The following is a 17077-nucleotide window of genomic DNA, read 5'->3' as shown; positions in this document are numbered from 1 at the left end:
CAGATTTCATATTCAGCAGTTTTTTCCTTTTCAATTCGTATCTCACAGTGCTACTAAAATGATTTTCCTAAAGGGCAAATTTGAGTTGCAGCAGTTGCCTCCCTCTTATCTTCAGGTTAAACAAAACTTTTAATGCCTTTATCCCACATCTCATAATCTAACTCTTGCTTACTTTTCCAGCTGGCCTCTCACTGCCTCCTAATGTAAACTGTTCCTGAAGCCACACAGAATTACTTTTACCTTCCTGGGTAAATTAAGTAGATCCACTTAAAAGAAAGAAAATCTGTCCCTGAATGCTTTCATTCAATTTCTTTTCCCTGCTAGAGCCTTGTTTTAATACTTGCTTCAAATAATCATCCTTTCTTCCCAGCTTTACTCCTAACATTCAGCTTATTGCCACTGTTTTGCTTTTAGAATATGTTATGTATTTCTCCATTGAAGTCCATAATGCTGCTGCTAAGTTGCTTCAGTCGTGTCCGACTCTGTGCAACCCCATAGATGGCAGCCCACCAGGCTCCCATCCCTGGGATTCTCTAGGCAAGAACACTGGAGTGGGTTGCCATTTCCTTCTCCAATGCATGAAAGTGAAAAGTGAAAGTGAAGTCGCCCAGTCGTGTCCGACTCTTAGCGACCCCATGGACTGCAGCCTACCAGGCTCCTCCATCCATGGTATTTTCCAGGCAAGAGTACTGGAGTGGGTTGCCATTTCCTTCTCCTTAAATATAGTAGATGGTTGGAAATAGCTGTTACAGTTATGAAAAATTAAATAATTATTTATTAAAAATGGTTTTCCTTTCTGCTTAGAAAGAGGAGGAAATGGTATTAAGCCATCTTTTTGAGACTTCATTGGCTTTCAACCACAATCTTATAGCTGTTTTTAGTGTGGACACTTAAATCTATTATTTCTTTGGTCTATCACATCGGTAGCTGGGAAAGTTTTCATCCCAAAATAGATCACTTGATTAACATAATTCTAATGAGGTTTGTGAAATAATAGATGTTGGTATTGGTCTATCCTGGTTTCAGGCACAGAGCTTCTGAAACCCTTGTAACTTCCCAAGTGATAAAAGTAGCATTTTTGTTGTTGTTGTTGTTATTCTAATATTTTTTCTTTGACTCTGGTTCTTAACATAAATCTATGCTTGGAACTTCCTAGGTGATAGGAGTGTCTTTTGTTTTAATGAAACTCATGGATTTGTGAATAGCTTCAGAAAGTGTCTGGTCAATAGAAAGACCAAGCTGTATCCTCTAGGAAGGGGAGAGGGACTGGGGATTGAGTTAATTAATGATTAATTATGCCTACCTATTGAAGCGTTCATAAAAATCTCCATAGTACAGGTTGGGGGAGCTTCTGGGTGAATGCATAGGAGAGTGGCATGCCCGGAGAGAGCATGGAATCTCCATGTCCTGTACCACATACCTCATTCTATGCATCTCTTCCATCTGGCTGTTCGTGAGTTATATCCTTTTATAATAATCTAGTGATCTAGTAACTAAAACCTTTGCTTGATTTCTGTGAGCCACTTAAGCAAATTAATTGAGCAGAGGATCATGGAAACCTCTGATTTATAAACATTTGATCAGAAGCACGGATGACAACTTGCAATTGTCATTAGCATCTGAAGTAAAAACTGTCTTGTGGGACTGAACCCTTAACTTGTGGGATCTATCTTCCGGAAGATAGTGTCAGACTTAAGTTATATGGATACTTTCATGGTGTTACAGAATTGCTTGATGTATAGAAAACCTACACAAATGCCGTCAGAAATGAAGTAGAGTTGTGGTACTCTTGAGAGTAGAGGAGACACACAGGGCAATGAGCATGTTTTCCCCCCATACAAGGTCAGAGGTGAAAATTCCAAAATTCAGAGCTATAGAATGATGATCTCTTCAGAATTTTTCATTGGCTCAACTTACGGCAAAACATGAGAGGAGGATGATTGTGTCTTATTCACAACAGTCGTTTCCTTAGTATTTAGAATAGTTTCAAGTTAATAATTAAATATTTGTTGAATGAGTTAATGGTGGAGTGAAAGAATGAAATATTCAAATACACGATACAAGATGAGTGATTGCTATGTAAGTACAACACAATGGAAAAATCATTGAGAAAAATGTAGTGTGAGTCAGTTAAATTTTCTTGGAGAAAATGATTCAGATCTGGGTCTTGAGCTCTATTAATCAACAATAGGCATTCCTTCCTTTCTGAATTCCATACTGTCTCTCAGGTTGGACTGCTATTAATTGTTTCTTTAACTGGTCACTTGAGAGGAATGTGTCTGTCATCCTTGTATTCCCTCCAGTGTCTATAACACTGCCTTGATAATGGGGAAGAGAAAGCCTGGATTTTGTTGGAAGAATTCACTTGATGGCAAGATCAGAGTTGTGAATGCTAAAATATGAGTACTTTGTGGGTCTGGCACCTATTATTAAGATATTTTGAAAATACCTGAAATCTGACATACCATAGAGTAATGATTTCAAGTTTAACAAAAGCACACTAATTTAGAAAGCATTTTTTATACTTTAAGTATTTTCAAGAGATGGAAACAATGCTAATATTATGATCATAACTATTACCCTAGTTCACAGGCTTTCCAAACACAGCATATACAGAGTCGCCTATACTAGTCTATCTGGAGATTGTGTGTGTGTGTATGTGTGTATGATTATATAATGAAAATGTATATGTCATTTCTGTTTTCATACATTTTAAAATTTAACAGGTTTTCTTTTTCTACTTGTTTATAGATTCTTGTATTTGAAATGTATTTAGTTTCATTGATTTGTAATCAGTAGTTAATTTGGAGATTGACCAGGTGAGAAGGCTGCTATAAGAATTAAGCTAATAATACTGACAGTTGTTGAAGACTGGAAAAATGGTGATCTATAACTTAATGTGTATTGAGTTTGTCATGTAACCTCATTGAATATTGGTTTATCAGTCTTTGACTGCAAAGTAGAATTAGGGAGAATAAGAAGCAGAGTTTATTGGAAGGTTGCTCACATATTTGAAGGAAAGCTTGAACAACCAAGTCTTAGGACAATTAGTAAACAGAATCGCTCTGTCAGAAGCTTATTGTGAAAAGTGCCTCTGAGCACTGTTGTCAGGACACAGCTTCAACTAGTTAGTTACTCGTTCAAGATCCACACTCCCAGGAGAGCCTGATTGGTCTAAATTGGGTCACCATGATTAGCACATTTTCAGTATCACATGGGATGAGGCATGCGTAATTCTCTAAAGGAGACAGATGACCTTATCAAAAGTAAAGAGGGAGGTGATGATGGGTGGGTGCAAACCACAGGTAGGGCACAGTAATAGCTAATGGGACGATATATACATCTGAGATGACATTTTTCTAGTGTCCCATGAGACTGAATTAGAGTTTTAATGTTCTTTTGTTAAATCAGCTTTGAAATTGACTAATTTGTATGCATATGCAAACTTTAATTGTATACAGTTCTATGAGTTTTGATAATGTTTACATTGTTTATGTATACATTGTGTGTCCAGTCCCCATCCCTTCAAGATTTCTATCATTAGAAAATCTTTTCTTTTCAAACCCTAACTCCTAACCCTGCTTCAGGCAGCCACTGATCAGATTTGTATTACTACATTTTGAAAGTTTTGTCTGTTCTAAAACTTCATGTAAAAGGAATCCTATAGTATGCAGTCTTTGTGTCTGGCATTGTTTACTTGACATGATATTTATGAGATTCATCAGTATTGTTGCAAGTATCAGAAGTTCATTTTCATTACTGAGTAACAGTCCTTTGTGTGAACATGCCGCAGTCTTGCTTATTCATTGGTTAAAGGACATTTTTGCTTGTATCTAGTGTTTGGTATTATGAATGAAGTGGCTGTGAATATTTGTATGCTAGTATTTACTGGACATGTTTTTATTTCTCTTGGATGAATCCCTAAGTGGTATTGTATGTTAAGTGTTTGTTTAACTTTATATATGAAACTGTCAAACTGTTTCCAAAGTAGTTGTGCCATCAGCAGTGTGTTAGTTTTTATGCTTCAAATCCTCACCACCATTTGGTGGTGTTAGTCTTTTTAATTTCACCCACTTTAGTGTATTTGAAGCAGATTTCTTAGTTGTTCTTTTTCAGAAATTAAGTTTATTGATGGTAAAATGTACTCATTTTAAATGTGCAATTCAGTGAGTTTTGTATGAATCTATATTACTACCACCACTGGAGTCATTATCCCTTAATTGCGCTTTTGTTAGTGCTGTCATTCCCCATCCACCCTAAGCAACCCATGATCTGCCTTCTTTTATTAGAGATTGTTAGTTTTTCCTAGAATTTCATATACACGAAATCATGTAGTATTTTCTCGTGTGTGTCTGATTTCATTTAGCATCATGTTTTTGAGATGTACCTATATAGTTGAAACTATTTGTAGTATGTTCTTTTTTTTTTTTTTAATTGCTGGGTAGTATTCCATACCCCAAACAACATTTGCGTGAATGATGGGCATTTGGGCTACTTCCAGTTATTGGGAATTGTGATTAAAGCTGCTATGAATATTATAGTATGCAAGTTTTTGTTTGGGGAATATGTTTTTATTTCTTTTAGATAAATACTCAAGAGTAATATTGCTAGCTTATATGTTTATTACCTTTATATACAAAGCAATTTTTAAAGTGATTATACAATATATGAGACTTCCTATTGTTCAACATTATTGTCCAAACTTGTATCATCTGATTTAATTTTAGCCATTTTAATAGGTTTGTGGTGGTCATTTACCATGGTTTTAATTTGCCTTTCTCTGATGACTGTTTAATTTGAACAGCTTTTTATATGCTTATCTTTTTTTGAGACTTTTCTGTTCAGATCTTATTATTATTTGTCATTTTTGAGTCATAAGAATTTTTTTAATATTCTGAATATAAATCCCTTCTCAGACATATATATGTAACAAATACTTTTCCCAGTCTGTGGTTTACCTTCTCATTTTCTTAATGGTGTCTTTCAAAGAGCAAACATTTCAAACTCTTATATTCATCATTTTTTTCTTTGATCTGTTGCCTATTATTTTCTACTGTGTTTTCTTGGTATCCTCATTTGTAAAATGAGGGAATAATATGAAAATTGAATGACTTAGTTTGAGCTTACCAGTGCAGGAGATACAAGAAATGAGGGTTCTATCCCTGGCTCGGGAGGATCCTCTGGAGTAGGACATGGCAATCCACTCTAGTATTCTTGCTTGGAAAATTCCAAGCAAGAGGGGCCTGATAGGTAACAGTCCATGGAGTAGGAAATGGTAACCTACTCTAGTATTCTCGCCTGGAAAATTCCGTGGACAGAGGAGCCTGGTAGGCTATAGTCCACGAGGTTGTAAAGAGTCAGACATGACTGAACGTGCACACACACACACACACACACGTAAGGCACCTAGAGAATGCATAACACCTAGTAAGTACTGTTAATATATAATGTTAGCTACCTTTATTATTACTGCATCTCTTTTACTCGGAAGTTGACACTGAAATTTTTGGATAATATCATCTCCCTCCCTTCTGAAGAAATCTTATTATCATTTTCTTAAATATAAAGAAACCCAAAGCCAAGATTTACTATATGTGTAGGGGATGATTTGTATTAGATACTGTAAATTTATTTATTTATTTAATGGATGCCATAGTTTTATAATCCACCAGTTTACCAATGGCTCATTTTTCTTTCATATCTGACAATGTAAGACTGTCTACAGGAATTTTTGCCGTTTCCCATCCCCAAAAAGGTCTAAAGCCCACCATGAGTGTCATCATTTTCTCCATCTGTTAAGGCTGAAGATAAGAATGTTTCTTACAGCCACCTCTGACCTTGACTTCCATTATACTTAAAACATAACCTTACCTATCTTCCAGTGGACTCTGAGAAATGATGTTTCAAGTGTCATCAAGTTTTGGTAAAGAGAACTTAGAAGCTGAATTCTAATTGTGGTAAATTAGTGGATTAAAAATGTCATTGACATAATGGCATAAAAGCAATAATAGTTATGCCAAAGTGGATTTTCAAATTACTGTAACCTAGACCAAGGCAAGGTGCTGTTTTTGAAATCGATTTCAGTCTGGTGAAGATCACTAAGGAAGCCCGGTCTGTAATGTAGGTTTTTCTAAATCTAGTCTCTTTCCTAAAGGTATCCTTTCTATCTGTGCTCTCCTGAGCCCTAGATAGATCCCAGGTATCCCCATAGTCTAGCACAGTGCCTGGCAATGAATAGGCTTTTGTTAAGTCTGTTGAACTGAACTTTGAATTTTACTCTTCATTTCTTCATTCTTTACTGTTCCCTTTTCTAATGAATTCTCTTTGAACTCAATAAATCACTATTCTTCTTTTTTTTTTTAATCACAAACAAAAATTTATTGTAGCCATTTTTCTTGCAGGTCCTTTATTTTTACTTCTTGTGTTGTTTCAAAATCAGTTATACTTCCTTATTTCCTATATACTTCTTAGTCTTTTATAATATAGTTTTTACCAAAACTGTTTTCAAATATGTCTAACAGTCTCTTATTAGACCTCATTACTCCTTGGAAGGGATGTTATGACCAACCTAAATAGCATATTCAAAAGCAGAGGCATTACTTTGCCAACAAAGGTCCGTCTAGTCAAGGCCATGGTTTTTCCAGTGGTCATGTATGGATGTGAAAGTTTGACTGTGAAGAAAGCTAAGTGCTGAAGAATTGATGCTTTTGAACTGTGGTGTTGGAGAAGACTCTTGAGAGTCCCTTGGACTGCAAGGAGATCCAACCAATCTATTCTAAAGGAGATCAGTCCTGGGTGTTCTTTGGAAGGACTGATGCTAAAGCTGAAACTCCAGTACTTTGGCCACTTCATGCAAAGAGTTGACTTATTGGAAAAGACTGATGCTGGGAGGGATTAGGGGCAGGAGGAAAAGGGGACGACAGAGGATGAGATGGCTGGATCGCATCACTGACTCGATGGACAAGAGTTTGGGTGAGCTCCGGAAGTTGGTGATGGACAGTCAGGCCTGGCGTGCTGCGATTCATGGGGTCGCAAAGAGTCGGACACAACTGAGCGACTGAACTGAACTGGACTGATACTGGACTGATTTCATATTTTTTTATTTTGTCTAGTTCTTCTTTATTGTATCTTTGTTGCCCTCCCTATGACATATACCTATTCTTTGCCCTCTTTTCTAACCCTTCCATTTTTATTGTTTTGTTTTTGGTTTTAGCTTTCTCTTCTCTTTTTCTTACATGTATGAATTCCCCAAGATTCTGTTTGTCTCACTTCTCTTCACCAAATAAGAAAGGGAGGGAATTAAAATATTTCCAGAACTTCATTTTATTTGTCTTTAAATAGGTGCTTTACTTAATCTAGTTCTGATTTTTAATTTAAAGAAAAGTTATTTTAAAATTACTTTTTGTCTCCTTTTGGATATTACCAGAACTTCTCATGGTAAAATTAATTGTTGAATAGAGTTTTTCCCATGCTAGAAGCCAGGATGATTAAGTTTCAGCCAGACAGGCAATACGAAAAAGGGCATTCCAAGCAGATATAGTATCTTAAAAGGCCTTTAAGGAACAAAAAGGCAAGTCCACTTTGGCTGAAGATGTAGTATTCACTCATACAGATGAGGAAACTGTGGCTCAAGGAAGTTCAGTGAATGGAGAATATATACTAAGGTCATCAGAGCAATAAGTGGGGGAATCTAGATTCAAACTTTGGACTTTATAAATCCTGTGTTCTTTCCATTATACCTTGGCACTCTCTAGTGAAAATTTGAACAAAATCTTTCCAGACTCTGGTATTTTGTTTCTTTTCCAACATCACAGAACATTCCCTTGCCACTTTCTGTTTTTTAACAAAGAAGATATTTGTATGTGGAACCATTGCTGTCAACAGAAAAGGGATAATTGACCTGGCAGGAGGAAGAGATGCTTCTATTGAATTTGTGGCTTTCAAAACTGATTTTAGGGTTTGCTTGACTCAAAGGATTTATGAGCCTCCAGAGTTGTCAGGGTTCTATGGTATCCACTATCTATATTAATCTGGGGATTTCTTTGACTTTTGCCCATGGAGCATTAAAACTTTGAAAATTCATAGCAAGTGTCTTATACTCTACATTGTTTCTATTCAGTGGTATAATTTTGTAAACTTGACCTACCTCTGGCAAGTATTTAAACTGATGTTTCACAAAAGACACAAACTCCTTTTTGCAATTGATCGCCATATAGCTGATAAAACATTGAAGTGTTTATCTGCATTTTGATATGGACGTGTGGGAAAGGGAAGGGAAGAAGTCGTTATGATGCAGAAGCAAAGTTGGAAGAATCATTTTTTTTTCCTTCAGAGAATCTTCTCTATTACCCTGTAATGATCTGCCCACAATCCAGGATGTAACAACCTGTTTGCTCAGTAGTCTTTAAAACTGTCCATATCATGTCACATTTGTGCTCTTAAGTAACTGGTGACTTGCTAGCTTAGAGACCAATTTCAGAAATGTTTTATGTAAGGAGACTTCCCTGGCGATGCCCCTGCTCCTTTTGTAACCTGATACAATTGTGGTGTGTTTATCAGACACCTTATGCCCTACATTTTTTCCTTCTGATTGTTCTTTTCGTTAGGAATAATGACTGTAACATAACACAATGAATTTAATTCCTGAGCTAACATAAAAATTCTTATTGGCATTTTTCATTTGTGATTCTATATCTTTTTTCTCTCAATCTGAGGAAGGAAATAATATTAAGAGATAACTTTTAAGGTACTGATTTTACTTGTTCTAGCATCCTTAAACATCCTTTGTTTTGTGGGTGTTTTGCTTAAATGAGGACTGTGGAATTAAGCTTTTATGACTCAAGATTTGGAAGTATTATATGCCAAATGCATTTTAAAAAATTCTCTAAAATACAGTTGTATTATAGAGATGTATAAAAAATATTAAACGAAAAAATTTTTTTATCACTGAGGAAACACCTAATATTTTGTTTAAATTTTCAGAGTATACTTATTTTCCTTTATAGTGTTTTCCACTCCACTCCACTCCACCCCTGAGCATTTTTCTGTTTCCTTAAATGTCTTCTCTGTTTTTGTTTACAGGCAGCTATTAATGGTGTAATACCCCAGGAAAATGGCATTCTGCAAAGGTATGTTATAAGATGATGAGAATTTAAAGCAAAAAAGAGACAGTGGTTAATTTTTTGTTTGTTTGTTTCACATTTTCATAGAGCATTTTATCTTTGGTGTATTAAGTTATTGATACAGTTGTTCTTCTTTCAGATATTTGGTTAGTTATATTAATTTCTGAAAGTCTCTAGTGTTTGACTGTGTAATGTTACTTCAGATTGGGTGATGCCATTTTTAAAGATGATTTATTTTATTTTTAGGAAAACTTTTCAAAGTCATCTTCTAATTCATAAGATGGAAGGAACTGAATCCTTCAAGCTGTTAGTAGTAAGAAAATCAGACATGCTCAGTAACTCCAGAGCATGGTTATCATTTAACTATACAGGCTTTATCTCCAACCTTACTAATTCTTTTTTTTCCTTCTTTTTGGTTTCTAAATTAAATTTTTGTTAATTTGCAACAATTTGAGTAAGTCCTTAGTAATGAAACTTCCCAGAGCTTTGAACTATTTTGCCTGAAGTATCCACTGTAAAACATGTGGAATAGTCTTTGTGGTTTTGTGTCATTGCCAAAAGGTAAAATTGGAAGATGATGCCAAGAGAGCTATAGTAGTTACAAAACAATTCCTTAAATTAAAAATAAATTCATAACTTTCTTTTCTTAAAATTGGAGACTGGTTATGGATTAAGAGAGCACATTATAAAGTCATAGGAGGCAAACCATTCTCCCTTCCAAGTATAGTTTAATTACTTGATTCCCCCTACCCCTCCTCTCTCCTTGCAGTTCAAACTTTGGCTTGATTTTTGGTGGCTGGGATTTCTAAGTCACTGAAGCATGATCTGCTAAGTGCAGATGAGGCAAACAGAAACAGCAGACTAGGAATGAGGTTGTTTTGGAGAGGAAGGAAAGTGCTGTTGCAAAAACATCAAAAAATTCACCATGAACTGCAAAATGTGCTGTTCTTTATAGGAAACTGTGTATATTTAGAAAGGAAGAAAAATTCTGTTTGATACCTGTACCACCCTTTGTGATTAATGGTTTTTAGGTCAAAGCAATGATAAACAGACCTATTCCCCACTCTCTGTTTTTTTTGGAAGACTATCAGAATTTCATCCAGAGTAAATGTGGCTGATTTCCACAGTCTGTACCAAATTTTGTTCAGTTTTTTTTTTTTAAGTTCACAAGCATTCAATTCTATTGAAACCCTTGTCTAGAAAGCAAACCAGATGATTACAAGAGCTTCCTTCAAGATTATTTTTCTCCCTTGGTTTAGAAAATTTTAGACTGCTAAATATGGCTCCAGTTTTATTCTTGAGTAAATGTTATGTCACTTTTTGTGCCAGAATTTTTGCTTGCTAAACCCTTGTGGATTCAGCTGCTAGGTTCTGAGTACATATTGGATATATCTTATAATTAATAGTATTTGCTAGAGGTGAACTGTAGAAATTCCCTCATCCCTGGAAACATCCCAACTTCCTGTCACAGAAGATACTTTTTGCTTAATATATTTTATAGCTAGAAATTCAGTACTGAATTGATTTCTAATAAAGTTACTATAATATTTGGGGTTTAACTTTCATCAGAGTGGGTTTTCTTTTGTTTTGTTTGCTTGTTAAAGGAATGAATCATATGTCCACAGAAGAAAGTAATAGTCTTCAACTATTTTCCTTCCTAACTTTGTTCTTTAGTTTTCAAATCACTGTGGATTTGATAGAACTGAAAATTCTTCCTGTAGTCTGCTGACCAGAGGAAATGAAAGAGGGCTCTTTGTACTTTTTCGTGGATTTAACACTGAAAGTGTAAGATACAGTGCTAGGAATGGTATGTGTAGGCAGTTTAAAAGAATCTTTGTTTTGTGTGTTTGAATTTTGTAATAAGTTGATGATAGTCTATGAAAACAACTACCTCAATTTGTCAGTTTTACCTCAACAGAGAAAAGAGCTACCAAGAAGAGGGATGGTTATTTTTTTTTTAATATGTAAATTATTTTGGGGAAAAGAACCTAATCTCTGTACTTTATAGTTTTTCTTGAATTCAGATGTTCACGTTTGTTCAAAAGTGGAATTTTTTTTTAATGTACCCGTAAATTCAAGGCAAAGAAACCTTTTTTTTTTTAATACTTAAGGTATTTTGCTATGTAATTGATACAATTTTCTTTATTAATGCCCATTAAAACCCTTAAGTAAATGCTCATATTTCATAGATGAGGAAACTCAAGATTAGAGAATTTATAGGTTCATTGAAGGCCACAAATGTAGTAGGTGATGAGGTCTGGATTTTCTCATTTTAAAAACCATGCTCTTTATTTTATACCAATCTGGCCTCTTGAAGGTTAGTAATCTAGTCATGTCATAACTTTTAAGATTTTTTTCCTTGGGGTAAAGAAGTTAAAATTTAATGCATGTATATAGCATCTTTCTTCTAGAGCTTTGTTTTTACAGTCATTATTTCAGTTGTAAGCAAGTAAACACAGGTATTTTTATCTCTCATTCTAAAGGAGAGAGAATAAACCATGAGTGATTTGACTCAGATAACACAGCATGATGCTGTTGGAGTCAGGAACATAAGCAAGTCTTCTGCCTCATCCTCCAAGGCTTATTTAACTACACAATACATTGCTAATACAGCATATGCTTGCTTAGAACTAAAATAATAACTGTAAAAGCAAAGCTGTAGAAGAAAGATGCTATATACATGCATTAAATTTTGCTTTCTTTATCCCAAGGGAAAAAAATCTTAAAATTTATGACTAGATTAATAACTTCAAGAGGACAGAGTAGTATAAAAGAAAAAGCATGGTTTTAAAATGAAAAAAAATCCAGACCTCACCACCTGTTACATTTGTGGCATTTGGTGAATCTATAAATTCTCTAATCTTGAGTTTCCTCATCTATGTGAGCATTTCTTTCTTAAGGGTTTTAATGGGATTTAATAAAGAAAACAATATCAATTGCCTAGCACAATTACCTTTCAATTACCTAATACCTTAAGCATTAAAAAAAAAAAAAGTTTCTTAAGTGTCTTTAACTTACGGGTACATTAAAAAAAAGACAATTTCTATTTTTGAACTCATGTAAAAAGGTAGCAAGAATACAGAGAAGAACTATACAAAAAGATCTGAATGACCCAGATAACCATGATGGTGTGATCACTCACCTAGAGCCAGACATCCTGGAGTGCAAAGTCAAGTGGACCTTAGTTAGCATCACTGCGAACAAAACTAGTAGAGGTGATGGAATTCCAGATGAGCTATTTCATATCCTAAAACATGATGCTATGTAAGCTGCACTCAATATGCCAGCAAATTTGGAAAATTTAGCAGTGGCCACAGGGCTGGAAAAGGTCTGTTTTCATTCCAATCCCAAAGAAAGGTAATGACAAAGAGTGTTCAGAGTACTGCACAATTGGACTCATCTCACATGCCAGCAAAGTAATGCTCAAAATTCTTTAAGAGAGGCTTTAACAATATGTGAACCGAGAACTTCCTGGTGTTCTACCTGGATTTAGAAAAGGCAGCAGAACCAGAGATCGGATTGCCAACATCCGATGGATCATAGAAAAAGCAAGAGAATTTCAGAAAAACATCTACTTCTGTTTCATTGACTAAGCTAAAGCCTTAGACTGTGTGGATCACAAAATACTGTGGAAAATTTTTCAAGAGACGGGAATACCAGACCACCTTACCCGCCTCCTGAGAAATCTGTATGTTGGTCCAAGCAACAGTTAGAACCAGACATGGAACAACAGACTGGTTCCAAATTGGGAAAGGAGTCCATCAAGTTTGTATATTGTCACATATGCAGAGTACATCATGTGAAATTCTGGGTTGGATAAAGCACAAGCTGGAATCAAGATTGCCGGGAGAAATATCAATAACCTCAGATATGCAGATGACACCACCCTTATGGCAGAAAGTGAGAAGAACTAAAGAGCCTCTTGATGAAAGTGAAAGAGAAGAGTGAAAAAGCTGGCTTAAAATTCAACATTCAGAAAACTAAGATCATGGCATCCAGTCCCATCACTTCATGGCAAACAGATGGGGAAACAGTGGAAACAGTGACAAAGTTTATTTTCTTTGGCTCCAAAATCACTGCTGATGGTAACTGCAACCATGAAATTAAAAAAAAAAAAAAAAAACCCGCTTGCTCCTTGGAAGAAAAGCTATGACCAACCTAGACAGCATTTAAAAAAGCAGAGACATTACTTTGCCAACAAAGGGCCGTCTAGTCAAAGCTATGGTTTTTCTAGTAGTTGTGTATGGATGTGAGAGTTGGACCATAAAGAAAGCTGAGCGCCGAAGATGGATGCTTTTGAACTGTGATGTTGGAGACAACTCTTGAGATTCCCTTGGACTGCAGGGAGATCAAACCAGTCAATCCTAAAGGAAATCAGTCCTGAATATTTGTTGGAAGGATGATGGTGAAGCTGAAACTCCAATCTTTTGGCCACCTGACGAAAAGACTGACTCATTGGAAAAGACCCTGATTCTGGGAAAGATTGAAGGCAGGAGAAGGAGATGATAGAGGATGAGATGGTTGCATGGCATCACTGACTCGATGAACATGAGTTTGAGCAGACTCTGGGAGTTGTTGAAGGACAGGGAAGCCTGGCGTGCTGCAGTCCATGGGGTCGGAAAGAGTTTGACTTGACCAGCGACTGAACTGAACTGAATAAAGTTTGTAACTAATGCAGTCAGAATCTAAACCATTCATTTATGCATAAACATCAGATATATACATGTATATTTAATCCTTCTTCGTAAAATATTTTTTTATTCAGGATATTGTTCAGTTCAGTTCAGTTCAGTTCAGTCGCTCAGTTATGTCCGACTCTCTGCGACCCCATGAACTGCAGCACGCCAGGCCTCCCTGTCCATCACCAACTCCCGGAGTTCACTCAGACTCACATCCATCGAGTCCGTGATGCTATCCAGCCATCTCATCCTTGGTTGTCCCCTTCTCCTCCTGCCCCCAATCCCTCCCAGCATCAGAGTCTTTTCCAATGAGTCAACTCTTCGCATGAAGTGGCCAAAGTACTGGAGTTTCAGCTTTAGCAGCATTCCTTCCAAAGAAATCCCAGGGTTGATCTCCTTCAGAATGGACTGGTTGGATCTCCTTGCAGTCCAAGGGACTCTCAAGAGTCCAACACCAACATCACAGTTCAAACACATCAATTCTTCGGTGCTCAGCCTTCTTCACAGTCCAACTCTCACATCCATACATGACTACTGGAAAAACCATAGCCTTGACTAGACGGACCTTAGTCGGCAAAGTAATATCTCTGCTTTTGAATATGTTATCTAGGTTGCTCATAACTTTTCTTCCAAGGAGTAAGCGTCTTTTAATTTCACGGCTGCAGTCACCATCTGCAGTGATTTTGGAGCCCCCAAAAATAAAGTCTGACACTGTTTCAACTGTTTGCCCATCTATTTCCCATGAAGTGATGGGACCAGATGCCATGATCTTCGTTTTCTGAATGTTGAGCTTTAGGCCAACTTTTTCACTCTTCTCTTTCACTTCAGCACCTTTAAAGAATTATTTTTGGAGATAGTTATTGTTAGAAAGTTGCACTAATGAATTACTTGTGTTTTTGGCCAGTATATGTTATGTTCTAAAATTTTTTTTGAATTAATACTGTGTAATTTTGCTCATTGATTAAATAGTATTTATCAACTATTTTATTTTGTGATCCAGACATATGTATTGTATGTGTCTTTGTTTATTAATTCATTGAGGAAGCCTAGAGAAGAGAGGTTTGCTTTCAGATCTTGAGCATTATTATAAATAGCTTTCAGAATAGGTAGATGCTGAAATTTTCTAATTTAGAAAATGTCCATTTTGGCTAATTAGTTTCTGTTTATTGTCTTTTCTGATGTCCATTAAAAATATCTGGCTTTTTTTTTTTTTGAATACATATATCTTTAAGGCACATTTTATTTATTTATCTTGTACCTAGAGGTTTTACCAAGGGGTGAACTTTTCAAAATGGAAATAACAGGTTAGAGTCTCTGTTTGCTTTGCTTTGTTCACTGTCTTTCCTGGACCTGTGTGGTTTGTAGAGGAAAGTTGAATAAGGATAAAAACAACACTTTAGTTGAAGTTTAGATCTAAAATAGTTTTCTCCATAGAGTTTCCCTTACCACTGTGTTTGTGTGTATATGTATTTTTTTTTCTTCTCCTTTTAAATTATTGATTAACTAGAATAGTGAGAATAGATTATAGGATTGAAGTCTTCATAGGTGAAAAATTTTTAAATATATTTTTTGAGTAAACAGTTTTGGATACCTTTGCACTCTTTGGATGCTATTGAACATTAGTCACAACTGATAAGATTATTCATTAACTGGACCTCTTTTTCTCTCTGTCTCTCTCTCTTTTTTTGATTGCTAGTAAGAAACTAATGTAAATTCATTATGTTTTGTTGATCTTGAAATAGAATAATTATAGCTAATAAGAAAATTTTAAAGTGATAACTTAAAAAAAAATCCTTTGTAACCAACAAACATACCAAATAGCCTGCTCTGATTAGAAATATTAAACTGTGTCCTTGAGTTAGGGTTTGGTAAAGAGAAAAAAAGCAGCACACTGGGAATTTCAAATCTGAGGGTCTTTCATGTAGTGCATAGTTATACAGATGTGGTGTAGGTTGAAAGAGCCAAAAGGGATACTTAAAACAATCTGGATGTAACGACTGCAGGAAACTGCACCACTAGGCCCAGATGGGGTGTGTTCTACTGGTGAATGAGGAAGAGAGCCTAGCGCCAGAGAAAACTTAAAGCTGTGGTGTCCTCTGAGAAGGGTGGGCAGAGCTGGGACTGTATGGGGCAGATCTGTGGAACCCACTCCTGAGAGCTTGCTCTAGGACAGGCTGCCCAGAAGAAGGGCACAAGGTCATTCCTTGTACTGGAGGGAAAAAAGAAAGATTTGGGAGAGGTTGAAGTTAGCAGAATTTTGGAGCTCAGAGGAAGGACCCTAGGAACTTAGCACCAGACATGAGAAAGAAATCTTGCTCAGCTGATACTGATATTTCTGACAGGATGCAGAGGTTGTTTTGAAGTATTGAAAGAAACTAGAAGCTAACATCAGTGATTGACTGAAACAAAGTGGGTGCCATTGATGGTGCTGTCACTGCTAGGATAGTGTTGATAGTTTCAGTGTGTAAACTGTAAGAACAGAATTTTGTGTGTGTACACACATGTTGTTACTGTCCTTGTTTCTGTTTACTGGCCATACAGCCATGGTTTGTTTGTTCTTCCACTGTTTTCTGTCAGTCAGTACCTCAAATAGTCAAGGTTCTCTACTTGGTGGGACATCTCAAACATTCATTCTTGAAGAGTTAGTATCCTCAGTGGACTTTTGAAGAAAATTGGTTATAGTTTCCCATTAACTCTTAATTTTGGGTATACTCTAGAAAATAGCCCATTGCATGTAGCAACAATCTTGATTTTTTCCCCTTGATGATCAGGAGATATCAGCTAGTATTGCCTACTTTGTTGGCTGATTCAGTAGCTTGAGGAGTATAACATGGCCAAGTGGCATTCTCAAATTCTAACACAGTGGAAGTACTGTGGAAACATTACGTCCTGTGATCTCTGAACCACCAGATGCCAAAGTTGCAGGAAGCAAAAATTTGGTAAGTTATTAGGCATAATAAGTTAATAACCACCACTTAATTCTCTTACTCATTTTTTTTCCCCTGGCAGTGAGACATATCACGATGTTTTGGTCATTGATGTAAAGCATATACCATCCTTTAAGGTGGACCCTTAAACTCTGAGGACTGCTTCCGTGGTAGCTCGGGCAGTAAAGAGTCCGCCTGCTATGCAGGAGACCTGCGTTTGATCCCTGGGTTTGGAAGATCCCCTGGAGAAGGAAATGGCTACCCACTCCTGTTTTCTTGCCTGGAGAATCCCATGGACAGAGAAGCCTTGTAGGCTACAGTCCATAGGGTTGCAAAGAGTCAGACACAA

At 36.3% G+C, this 17077-nt stretch overlaps 1 protein-coding gene across 7 annotated transcripts in view; it reads left to right on the top strand.

The window, feature by feature from the left end:
* FAF1 (Fas associated factor 1) overlaps positions 1–17077 on the top strand; it is a 497312-nt gene that overhangs the window by 126277 nt on the left and 353958 nt on the right. For all 7 annotated transcript variants that reach the window (XM_042247840.2, XM_060408829.1, XM_060408824.1 and 4 more), the window contains one exon: positions 9082–9128. Coding sequence is in view for 5 of the 7 variants with exons in the window: in XM_060408824.1 (XP_060264807.1) it covers positions 9082–9128 (47 nt within the window). In the remaining 2 variants the exon portion in view is untranslated. The remainder of the gene's footprint in view (positions 1–9081; positions 9129–17077) is intronic.

This window comes from Ovis aries, chromosome 1, assembly GCF_016772045.2.
Source record: "Ovis aries strain OAR_USU_Benz2616 breed Rambouillet chromosome 1, ARS-UI_Ramb_v3.0, whole genome shotgun sequence".
In the NCBI taxonomy this organism is placed as follows: Eukaryota; Metazoa; Chordata; class Mammalia; order Artiodactyla; family Bovidae; genus Ovis; species Ovis aries.
This window is presented reverse-complemented; position numbering and strand designations above follow the sequence as displayed.